Source organism: Euleptes europaea, chromosome 7 (assembly GCF_029931775.1).
Source record: "Euleptes europaea isolate rEulEur1 chromosome 7, rEulEur1.hap1, whole genome shotgun sequence".
Lineage (NCBI taxonomy): Eukaryota > Metazoa > Chordata > Lepidosauria > Squamata > Sphaerodactylidae > Euleptes > Euleptes europaea.
Genome location: NC_079318.1, coordinates 7427644 through 7440594, shown reverse-complemented (window position 1 = coordinate 7440594; position 12951 = coordinate 7427644). Strand labels below are relative to the sequence as shown.

General features: G+C 40.4%; 1 protein-coding gene across 1 annotated transcript in view; it reads left to right on the top strand.

Moving 5' to 3' along the window:
- EPM2A (EPM2A glucan phosphatase, laforin) overlaps nucleotides 1–12337 on the top strand; it is a 45241-nt gene extending 32904 nt beyond the window's left edge. Inside the window, exons 3-4 of the mRNA XM_056853275.1 lie at nucleotides 6836–7077; nucleotides 12010–12337. Coding sequence (XP_056709253.1) covers nucleotides 6836–7077; nucleotides 12010–12284 — 517 coding nt within the window. The 3' untranslated portion in view covers nucleotides 12285–12337. The remainder of the gene's footprint in view (nucleotides 1–6835; nucleotides 7078–12009) is intronic.
- Nucleotides 12338–12951: the final 614 nt, after the last annotated feature.

The window sequence follows — 12951 nt, the reverse complement described above, 5'->3', positions numbered from 1 at the left end:
ATAAAATTGTGAGTAGACCTTCTTAGGATGACATAAGTATCTTGATCCTGAGCTCTTTAGAGAGCAATACTAAGTAGGTCTACTCAGAACCCTACTCAGTTCTATTCAGTGGGGCTTACTTCCAAGAAAGTGTTATTAGGATTGCCCTGCTGATGTAGTAATCACTAGTTCTGGCTGGTAATGCAAATGATTCAACCAATGTAGTTCTTTTAAAGGTAGCAAAATATGATTTGCAAACAATGCAAGTCAGAAATCTTGCTGCCGTACTTGGTACCAGTTAAAACCTCTAAAAGATCTTCAAAGGCACCCCACACAGTACACATTACATTAACCTAAACCAGATGTAACCAGAATGTGAATAACCATAGTCAGGTGTTTTTTTCTCAAGGAGAGAAATGTGTAGCCTTATAATGCTAATGTATACCTCCTTCTAATGATATATATCTCAATTAAATATTTCCTCTTTCATACTTTAGCTGGGATTTTTAAATATATTTCTTTCTTGAAGTCAGTAAATATAAGAGTCTTCAAACACTTTTAAATTTTGGTATATGCATACCAATATATCTTTCTTATCTTTTGATTCTTGGTCTTTAGTTTTCTTCTCTTATGTCGCCAAATTGAGACAAAATCTTCATAAACTGCTCACCTGGTAGATCACGAAACAGGACTTTTGGATGTTGCAAAACACTGAGTTTTTAAATGATGGCATATTGTTCCATAGTTGTGGTGTTCAGTGGTGATGACGAAAACAGGCATCTCTTTTTAGTCGCCAAGTATGTTCCCACGTGATTATTCCAGATAAGTAGACTAAATTGCATCTAAGAAGAAAATATGCCAGTCCTTAATTACTTTCTATCATGGTGCCACCAATAGTGAAAAGAGGGGGAAATAAACATAGAAAATGTATTGTAGCCTAATTCATTCCATTAAATTAAAAACCCTGCAGTAAAATTGTCTTATACTATGTGGTTTCAGTAGTGAGTAAGAAAGATTCTAAATACTGAATCCTGTTCATCCTGAAATAGATCAAAATAATGATGAGCATTCACAAATTTTACAGCTGTGCTGTTTTAGTAATGTATAAGTTCTTCATTAATCAATCCCTTTCTTCAACTAGGTTGCTGCTGTTTCTGCATGTCTGCTAAAGTTTACATAAAATCTGCATGCTGATGCAGATCATACTGCTGGCAAGTGTCTGCATCTTCCTTCATCAATTAGATTAGCATTACACCTCACAGGGCCATCCTCTAAGAAGGTTTGTACAGATGTCTTGGCACAACAATTTCATTGCAAAAGGACCAACCAAATCCTTTTTATCACCTCCTAAGAGGCCCTGGCATTGCACAGGTGGATCTACTATGAAACTAAAGAAGCTTAAGCTTCAAGGCCCCTAATCCTGGAGGGGCCCTGAAGCAACTTTTTTTTTAATGAGTGAATTTTTCAACAAAATCAGTGGAGTCTTTTTAACTGTTTGTTATTAAAATAAGGCTATTTTAGTGAAAGAATCATAAGCCAATGGGTTGAAGTACTTAATATTGACCTTAGAATATGCTCTAATACCCATTTCATATGGCCTCAAAATGTCCCTGTAATTGGTCAAATTTCAAATTTTTCTTGGGGACTTGCAGCGCCCGAACTCCCAGCTGTATGGGCTTGCTGAGCTCGCCAGAATCTATTCATAGCCTACGTTTTGGCAGCTGGATCCTCAAATCCTTTGTTGATGCACGGCTTAATAATTCTATAGCTCAGCCCTTAGGCTAGAACCAATCAGAGCCATAAAAAGACATCTGAATCCTCAATTCAGGCTGCACTCATCTCGCTTGTGCATTTTAATACCAAACAAAATCAGATTTTCATCTCTTTATCCTAACAAGCCCCCTCTGATGACCTTCTACCTCTCTTAGAGAATGAACCAATGAATCTGCCATAGAACAACCCCACTGAAGAAGATAACAGTGCTTACCCAGACCTCATAGCTGGTGGGGGCTCACTGCACGGCCCATTTTAAAGGATTCCACCCCACCCCCCTGTTCTCTGCCATTTGGGCCTCAAGGTCCTTGCAAGGTCCCAAAAATGTATGTCCCCCATTGCATAGGACCCTTGCAGTGCATGATGGTATTCTCACTGAGCGCCCTAAACTATTTTTTAAAAATCATCTATGAATGTCAGGAAGCCAAAATTGGTTATCAAAATTGAAATCAATGGACTTAGGCATGCCAAGAGATCAGATCAATTGTGCTTACCATGTGAACATTTCTAAGACACTGGAAGCATGCTTGCCAAGTGCAATTCAAAGCGACTTCAGGAGAGACTGAATCAGAATACTTGATTGGCCAAGCAGAGATCTGTAGTTCCTAAAAGCTTAGGGGCTGATTAAGTAGATAAAGGAAGAATTCATTGCTATTAAAAAGTGCATTGGCTTTCAACTAAACAAAATCAGCAATTTAAACAAATTTAATGGCAGGTGAATAGCTTTATTGCCAATTTCTTTTGCAAAAGAACTTAGTTTTGGAAAGTATTTAGCCTTAACCATAGGTGATGGCCATATAGTGTCTCATTATAGATAAGCAATTTAAATGTACCACTTAAAGTCTTCCTACACAGACCTACTTTTACAAGCCTTCTGGACAGGGATGAGTTGCTCTTGGGACTAGAAGGAATTTTATGAGCCTGATAATTTTTTTAATGCTTCATAGTGGCAGTGTACAATGTCAGAACAGCAATGATCTTTTACAGCTTTGGGCCCACAACATCTCTTTGGGTAAGATGATGATTCAAATGTGTATTGATTAAATAAAAGAATTTGTAGCTTCAGCGGTATCTAGAGTGAATTTTCGAATTTAATTAAGAGTGTGCAAAGTTGGGAATGGATTCATTCAAGCATTCATGCTTTAGCTTCATTAAAATAATTAAAAGGATAGAGACAGACAAAAACTAGTTGTGCATTTCTGTGTTTACTCTGCCTATGTTGGCTCCTCTTTCAGAATGTTACTGACCGCCCAATCTCCAGTCGTGATTGAGAAAAAAGGATGTCAATTTCTGTACAGGTCTAAGATCAAATTGTTTCACATCCAGTGTCATGGAGAGAGAAAGTATGCCTAGCCTGATGAGGCATGTGTGGAGGAATTTGTTCTCAGGCACTTACTTGAGAATGTCTGGTCATCAGTGGGAATCCTTGTCCCTATGAGTATCCAAGACTGAACGGATACCTTTAAGAGCTGCCTTGCTATTCAGTCTTTGTAGCAGGCTTCTGTTTTCAACCAGTGTCAAAAAAGATGTTGCTTACAATTGGTAGCCAACATTTTGGGTCGGTATGAAGTACAGCAAGAGTAATGTTCACTTTTCTCTGTTTTCTTGATTTGCTATGATACGTATGCTTCCGTTTTATGTATCTCAGTTTCCATTAATATTTGGTACTAATTTAGAGTAGGATCATACATTAGATAGATATAGGAAAAGAAGCAGAGAAATCTTGTGCTTTTTTCTTTCTCATGGAAAGTGGGACTTGCAGACATTGGTGTGAGAGCATTAAGTGGCAGTAAGTGTTTATGGCTTAAGTGGTTGAATCATTTAACCACATAATATTGTGGTTATAGCGGTCAAGTATCACACTTCAAAATTTGCTTTTGTTCTGGAGAATCCATTTTGATGGCCTCTACTCAAATTGCTTCTAAGCAAAGCATCAGGAAAGGCCAAGATCCCAGGAACTGTTATGATGACTAGATCAGAGATAACCAAATGGCAGGATTAAGTTTGTACCATTATTGTGTCCAGCAACTCATTCTCATATCAGTTTTTGGCCCTAATCAGTGTGGGAGAACAGAATAGGATGCCATGAAGGCTGGATTTTTTTTCTGCTGTTTTGTCTACTCCAAACATATATGCGAATTACCAGGCTTAGAATAGGAGTTACCAGGCTAGGAATTACCAGGCTTTGAATTAGGAGAAGAAAACAACAAACCCAATTGCTTTTGTGTGGATGGGTCAAAACAGATTAGATGACCAGGTTAATAGCAGCCAGGGGAGAGATCAGTTTCAGTAGGAGAAACCATACATGGGTTAAACTCTCTGTATATTAAAGAATTAAACTCTGTCTCTATAGCACCACTTGGTTGAAATTTATAAGATGATGAAAAGTTCTGCTCATAGTTCTCCCAACATCTCTTCTGTTATGACCTTTAGACTGAGCAAGGGATTCAAAAGAAAAAGGTAAAACACAATTCCTCTGTCCCTCCCCCTATACATGCCCGAGCAGATGTTAAATATGAGGCAGGCTCCTAAGCTTAGAAAGTTGTAGATGATCTATAGGTTTTCTATTGCCGTGAAGCCTCTTTCAGGCATGCAGACCAGCACATGGCAATGGCTGCCTCCTACAGACCTCAGGCAAAAGTTTTGTCTGCTTCAATGGAGTCAGCACAAAAAAAACCCTCCTCCTTGCTCTCAGGAGTTTGATCATCTCCCTTTGTCCTTCCACTGACCACGTCAGGTCAGATCAAAGAATCTTTTCCTGAAGTTTCCAAGAGATTTTTCTGGAAGACTTTGTGAAGACTTAATTCTTCCAAATCTCTGTTCCCTGCTAGTTATCACTGTGGGGGGAGGTGGGGAGACCTGGATCATCCCATTGTCTCTAGCTAGACTTTTTGTTTTTTTGTTTTCCTCCCATCCGAATACTAGCCAGGGTCAGGGCTGAGAGTATGTGACTGGCCCAAGCTAAACCTGTTAGCATTTCTAAAAGGGTGGCTGAAGTGAGGCCGGAAAGCAGTTGAGCTGAATTCCCCCCTCCTGCCTGTTCTCAGCCAAATGAGAAAGACTTTTTAAAATGCAAAGTGAAGGTTTTGCTTGGTTCAAACCTCCAAAGAAAAATGCATTTTTTCACAGTAAGTAATGGGACAAGCTCAGACAGATGATGTTATAGCATGATCTATGTCATGTTACCATTGGTTATGGGTAATGATCTATTAGGAAAAATCAAATGCATAATTATAGAATGAGGGAGACTTGTTTGAGCAGTAGTGTGTGTGAAAAGGATCTTGGGGTCTTAGTAGACCAAACACTGAACATGAGTCAGCAGTGTGATGCTGTAACTAAAAAGGCAAATGCAGTCTTGGGCTGCATCAACAGAAGTATAGTGTCCAGATCATGCAAAGTGATGGTATCGCTTTACTCTGCTCTGGTTAGACCTCACCTAGAGTACTGTGTTCAGTTTTGGGCACCACAATTTAAGAAAGATGTAGACAAGCTGGAACGTGTCCAGAGAAGGGCAACAAAGATGGTGAGGGGTCTGGAGACCAAGTCCTATGAGGAAAGGTTGAAGGAGCTGTGTATGTTTAGCCTGAAGAGAAGACTGAGAGGGGATATGATAACCATGTTCAAGTACTTGAAGGGCTGTCATATAGAGGAGGGGCCGAGTTGTTTTCTGTTGCTCAAGAAGGTCGGACCAGAACCAACGGGTTGAAATTAAACCAAAAGAGTTTCCGTCTAGACATTAGGAAGAATTCTCTAACAGAGCGGTTCCTCAGTGGAACAGGCTTCCTCGGGAGGTGGTAAGCTCTCCTTCCCTGGAGGTTTTTAAGAAGAGGTTAGATGGCCATCTGTCAGCAATGCTGACTCTGTGACCTTAGGCAGATGATGAGAGGGAGGGCATCTTGGCCATCTTCTGGTCACTAGGGGTGTGGAGGAGGGGGAGGTAGTAGTGAATTTCCTGCATTGTGCAGGGGGTTGGACTTGATGGCCCTGGTGGTCCCTTCCAACTTTATGATTCTATGATTCTACTTGGACTGTTGAAATAGGAGGTAGGCTGGCTCATGAGGCCTAAACTGCTATAAGGGTGAGGTTGGTTTTTCACCTGACTGTACCAATGAGAACCATGGCACATTGTGAACAATATGTTAGTAGAATGAGGTGTTACAACTGCAGACAATATCAATCTATATTGCAAGTACTTCTGTATGTAAATAACATCTAGTAAATTAGCATAGCTGGGAGAGGTGTTTAAGCATAGCTGTCTCAGCAACATATAAAGAGTTTTTTAATGGAGAGTTTTCAAAAATATGACCACCTCACCACACTCACATTCAGTCCGAAGCAAGACCATCCAGAATTCTACAACCTTCTACAGACTTCAGAAAACAGTTCTAAAATGTTTTGGCTGGGTCAGTCAAGCACCTTTGTATATTGCAATAACAAAGTGTGTTCTCATTTGTTAATTGTGTTCAGAGATCATTACTTTCTTTCCATGCTTTTACCTTCCAGAGAGTTGTTCTCCCAGGAAAGCCATCAGGGATGCAAAGCTGTCATCTCACATCGTTTCGCATTCTCCAGTTTGTTTGTTTTTTAATTGCCAGTAACCATCAAGATAATAGTGAGAGGGAACATTCTATTTTAGCAGGCTTATTTACATCTAGGGAAGTCTGAAGAGCTGTTTCCTTTCTGTCAGGAAACTAGTGATAGCTTTTAAGAACCAAAGGACCAGTTGGTTTTAATGAACCAATGTGCACATGGTGTAACCAGGAGACCTCTGTCAGAGTCCCCCCTTCTAAAAAAGAATTTGGGTCCCTCTGGCTGGCTGTCAGTGTCCCCTTATGCTCTTTGCATGTGTCTACTCATACTTTCTTCTGCTGGAACAGTAGGTTGATTTTTACTTCCAAGATAAGGCTGAAAAGATGAGAGCACTGTGAGTAAGAGTAAGAACAGATTGCCACAAATGTGGGCAGCCTGTAGAGCAATGCATGCTGCTACTGCAGCCATAGCTATGCTACATGTTATATGATTGGTTATAGAAAATCTCTAAGTATTTTAACATGCAGTATTTTAACATATTTATCCCTGATAGAATTTTGCCAAATCTATGGCTGGGAAGTTGCCCTCGTCAAGTGGAGCATGTGACTGTGAAGCTAAAACATGAGTTGGGTATTACAGCTATAATGAACTTCCAGACCGAATGGGATATTGTTCAGAATTCCTGGGGATGTAACCGCTATCCAGAACCTATGACCCCAGAGGTTCTCATGAAGCTGTACAAAGAAGAAGGCCTTGCTTATGTCTGGATGCCAACACCAGACATGAGTACAGAAGGTAAAGTTTAGATTGTACCTTCAGCAGAGTATGCTGGAGAAAGAAAAATCTACCAAGATTTTTATCTATCAAGATAGCTGCATTATGTGAACAATTGGCTGTAACATTCATGAAAGTTACTGTTATCCTCCATGCAACATGTTTAGAGATTAATAAGCTGTTTACCAGATGTTTTGCTCCTTGGCTGTGCCCTGGTCCTGTGTGTATTATCTTTACTTGATTTTGCCTTTCTCTGCATCTCTGAATCATGGCTATTCTGCTTGTGTGTTCCCTGCCCATTTGTCCTTAGTTTTCCTCAAATCCTGTTATGCCACATCTGAGAAACCACTTCTTCATTTTCAAACATTATTATAGTGAGCCTGGCTTGTTTTCTGAAAGTAAATCCCTCCAGTTAAGATTGCACCAGCAGTTTTGAGTGGAAAAACAATGGGAGTGAAAAGTGTTAAGCATCCCTGTGATGGCTATGGGGGGAGGGGGGACTCTGAGTCAACTGTCCACTGGACTTGAGAATGTCTAATATTCCACTATGGACTCTCCTATGGATTCTTTAAACTCCAACCATCCACAATCAGGTAAAAAGAGGGACACAAGCTTTGATTAATGGGTCTCTTATTTGAAAACCTGCGAAACCTGCTAGACCAAGACTGTAATTATTTATGGGGTAATTATAAATCAGTTTTTCATAGATATTTGACTAGACCAGGGGTGGGGAACGTCAGGCCCGGGGACCGTTTAAGGCCCGCTAAATCATTTGGTCTGGCCCTTTGTGGGTCCTGGCAGATCTCTAGCTCAGAAGGATCTAAGACTGGTGATCCACACCCTCCCATGGACAGGAATAGCCTCTATTCAAGGCAGATGTGAGTTTGTTTTGCCAAGAAAAGGAACCTTTTCCCCCTTGAGCGTGCCACCGGTTGGATGCCTGCCTGCTTTCCCATGCTGGGGGGGGTCATCTGGGGCAGCTGCCTGGTTGGGGCTTGGTGGGCTAATTTTTAAGTTGATAATTTTGTATGGCCCGCGAATGGTGTTATAAATATCCAAATGGCCCCTGGTGGGAAAAAGGTTCCCCACCCCTGGACTAGACAGACAAGATACAAGTGGAGATGAACAAATGTTTATTTAACAGAAAATAAGTATTTCAGTAGATCAACTTCACTCCCATAGATTACAGTCTTTCCCCAATGAAAGTAACCTTTTCATAGCTGAGCCTCAGTTAACATAAATAAACCCTGAAGAGCTATTTGATTCCCCTTTCTCCAGACAGATTGCCTCAGTTTACAAGGTTTAACTGGAACCTATTTCCATAAAAGACAGGATCCTTTCCAAGTTGCTCTTTTAACACAACAAACTCCTGTCCACAGAACCTGTGCAGGTAAGTTAAGAATGTCAGGCCCTTATCAAAGTGGGTAGCCGTGTTAGTCTGTTTGTAGTAGTCAAAAAGGGCAAGAGTCCAGTAGCACCTTAAAGACTAACAAAAATATTTTCTGGTAGGGTATGAGCTACCCTCATACCCTACGAAAGCTCATACCTTACCAGAAAATATTTTTGTTAGTCTTTAAGGTGCTACTGGACTCTTAGGCCCTTATCAGGATGCTTATATGTCTCACTAAAACAAGCCGACCCCAAACCCTAACTAAAAGTTAAATAAAAACCTGGCTAAACTGATGTTTTCATCCAGAGCCACCAAAATCCCGTCTGAGGAAATTGTGTTCCTCCCCCTTCTTAAACTGAGGCTGGCTCATCCCCTCCCATCCAACGGAGTTCCATCGGCTCTGATTGACTGACAAGCACTTGGCTTGTATGATGCCAAAATCACAAGGATTGATCCCTGGAGGAGAGGTGGGATTTTTGGGGATGATTTCCACAACCCATTTTCCCCAACTATCTTTCTCCTCTGTAATCTTTCATTTCAAAAAGTTGGCAGAATGTTATAAACAACTGATAGTTGCTTTTAAGTTTGAATCCTATATCTTCTTTCTGCGTGTGGTCCTCTTCTTCCATTGAAGAGGCATTCCTCTATATTCCTCGAAGCCAGGGCTATTCAACTTTTTGAAACCTGCGGGCATGTTAGGAATTCTGACACAGGGTGGTGAAAGAAACCACAAAATAGCTGCCGGAAGAATCAGAGTCAATCACAAAATTTCAGGGAATTAAGATATGCATAATTGTAACTCTTCAGCATTCAGGCAGAAGCTCTGCTCAACAGGCTAGCCTGGGCCATCCAGGTCAGGGTTGAAGGACTTATACCACTACTTATTTGAATGCCCTCTATAAGTGGAACCCAGGGCTAAATTTCTTGCTGGGTTGGTTTCTTGCCTAAACACTTGTCCTAGTGCTGAGAAATTAGTATTTTTGTTAAAAGACAACGATGGATTTGTTTCTTATAGGACTTCCCTGTATGCTCTGGCGGCAAAGAAAATAAGGTCCAATATGGTTGCTAAGAGATCTGAACCTTCAGGTTGATTTTAATGGTTGCTAGGTCCAGCCTGATCTCGTCAGATCTCAGAAGCTAAGCAGGATCAGCCCTGGTTAGTATTTGGATGGGAGACCACCAAGGAAGTCCAGGGTTGCTGTGCAGAGGAAGGCACTGGCAAACCACCTCTGTTAGTCTCTTGTTTTGAAAACCCCATAAGGGGTCGCCATAGGTCGGCTGCGACTTGACGGCACTTTACACATACAGGTCCCATTGGCTGATTGGGACATCACCACAATTTTTACTTATTATTTCTCTGAATGCATCGAGTTTAGCATAGTTTTATTATGTATATTTTAGCATAGTTTTATTATATTATCAATCCAGAATTTTATTAACCTTATATTTCCTTTATTATGTATCTGTGGTATCCTTGACATGTTTGTAATGGCCTATGGCTAAATGCAAATAAAACCATTCATACTCATTAAAAAAAATACTACCCAGGGTCAGAGCTGAGACGATGTGACTGGCTCAAGGTCACTTCGCAAGTTTCCTTGGTGTGAGTGGGGATTCAAATCTGGATTTCCCAGGTCCTAGTCTGACACCTTAACCACTACACCATGCTTGCAAAGCATTATTCATAAAGGTGAATTTACTTCCATTAATAATATTATTATTTGGATATCAAACAGTATCCAAATTACAGTTCAACATGGTGCTACAGCATCAGTGCATTGCTGTGCATGTTCTCTCTTTCTTCCATAATTTTGGCCAATCACTTGATACAGGCAGTGATATTTCATGGTGAAGCTGACTTGTTTGGTAGGAAGTGAGCAATAATATTAAACTTAAAAGAGCATCTGATATATAATTGGACTGGTAACAAGCACCATCTCTGTAGGAAGTCTTTAAGCAATGATTTCTTTTTTTTAGATCATCAGTGGAATTTTGAGTACATTTGTCTAAATTGTCTCTAATCAGCATATATTTAACATTCTCTGCAAGGAAAGTTGTCTTGAAAAATCAGTGGACTGGTTTTTCTGCCAATTATACTAAATTAAATAAAACCTTTGGGTTTGTGTTGGCAGAAATCTCAATTCGAGTCTTTAAATTATAATAAGCTGCAAGGCATTTAATTTGCTTCAGATACAAACTGCAAATGAAAGGTTTTTTATAGTATTTATTAATTAAAAAAACAAACTTTTAAAGAAAAAGTTTGAGTTGGTATCTGGGCCAATCTGCATATTATACTTCCTACTATTGATCTACCTGGGGCAGTGTATGCTAAGGTTGCTCATCACCTGATTCACTTTATAGTGAATACGAATAGTGTTACGAACAGCTCTAAATGTTATACTTCTAGTATGGAAGTATTCACATACATGGGCTCCTTCCAGGACCTTCCATATAATTTGCATGATTCAGATAGCCCAGGCTAGACTCATCTGATCTGGGAAGCTAAGCAGGGTCAGCCCTGGTTAGTACTTAGATGGGAGACATCTAAGGAAGTGTAGAGTTGCTACGCAGAGGCAGCCAAGGGCAAACCACCTCTGAAAGTCTCTTGCCTTGAAAACCCTATGGGGTCGCCGTAAGTTGGCTGCAATTTGATTACAAAAAAATAGCCCTTGAACTCTGTAATGAGTGAGAGTAGAAAGGATGCTAATAGCGGTACCCTTTATTTTTGTGGAGCAAGTCCTATTGTCCTGAAGTGTTTGAAAATCACTGCTTTCAGATTAAGAATGGATGGTTAAAGTGCATTGATGAGGTAAATCTAAACCCCTAATCTCTCCATCATGTGTTTGCTTTGCAGTCACCATAAAGTATTTAGAACTGGTTTGTTTGAATAGTTTTTGAAGACATGGTTTGCTACATTGGGCCATCATATAGTGCTTCGGATGGGTTATATATTAATGGTTATAGCAGAACATCACAAAAGAGGATGTGAAATTGGTGTTATAGGTAGAAACACAAATATGGAGGTGCAAAACTGTTTGAAAAAATAAGGTGTCATTTTAAAGGTTTGTTGAGCCGTTGCTCAGCAGGCCCCAATCTAGCAAACAGGGTTGCACACTGATCTCTCAGGACTAAGCCCATTACATTGCATATGGCCAGACCCCTGGAAAGGATTGCAGTTGGAAAACCCAGAAACTGAAGAATTTATTATCTTTTGGCTCTTCTGCAAATCCTTGACGTGTCATCATAATGCAATCCCTAAATACAAGTCACAAACTGAAAAGTGTGTGTGTGTTTTTAAACCAATGAAAATAAGTGAACTATATATAGCTTTGGTTCTTGTAGGTTATCCGGGCTGTGTAACCGTGGTCTGTGTAACCACGGTTACACAGCCCGGATAACCTACAAGAACCAATGAACTCTGACCGTGAAAGCCTTCAACAATATATATAGCTTGTTCTGGAACAATGTTTGCATAGCACAATGAATGTTAAAGAAATACTGTTAACAAAGCTTCTAACTGTCGTTCCTTGGCATGTATTTGACAGTTCTGTTTTTATTCGTAGGTAGAGTACAGATGTTGCCTCAGGCTGTCTGTCTCCTACATGGGCTGCTGGAGAATGGGCACACTGTCTATGTTCATTGCAACGCAGGCGTCGGCAGGTCCACAGCTGCAGTTTGTGGCTGGTTAAAGTATGTTCTGGGATGGAATTTGAGGAAAGTGCAGTATTTTGTGGCTTCCAGAAGAGCAGCTGTCTACATTGATGAAGAGGCTCTTGTGCGCGCCGAGGAGGATTTCTTTCAGAAATTTGGACCTCTTCACTCTTCATGCAAGCCTTAATAGAAAAAGAGGAAATCAGTAGAGGTCCTGTCAAACCCAAGCATTTGACAAATCAATGATCTGGCTCCCAAATTGGTATGAATGGCTGAAGAAAAGAGCAGATCATTATAACTCATAAAAACAAGAAACATGATATGCCATCTGAATGCATGCTTCACATTTTTATTTTTTCTTAAACAATTTAAGCACAAGGGCTCTAATTCAGTGGGGCATGCATGCAAAGCCAGGGCTATGAGTGAGTGGGCAGTTCTGTCTAAAAGCAGTAATCATATTGCTAAGCAGGATGGTAGAGAAGGCGACCATAGGAAACTAAATTCACCCTATCCCTCTCCTCGCTTACAAACAGATGCTGAAGAGCTATTTGGATTTTTAAAAACTATTTCACATACGCAGCCCCCAGCAGCTGATAGCACAACACCTACTTGTACACTCTGCTCCTCCTCCAGCACAGGAACTATGCTTGAGCTCTCTCACTGTATCAGGATGAAACTCTTCCTAACCTACAACACACAGACACACAAAACGATCGCATAATGAAGATGACAAGTATGAGGTGTGTAAGTGAAGAGAAATAGAAAGGAGAAAAATTCATAGAGGAAGCCATTACAAATCAGTAAGTGTTCATGGTTTTTCACACAGTCAGAACTCTTTGGTCATTTCAAAGGGA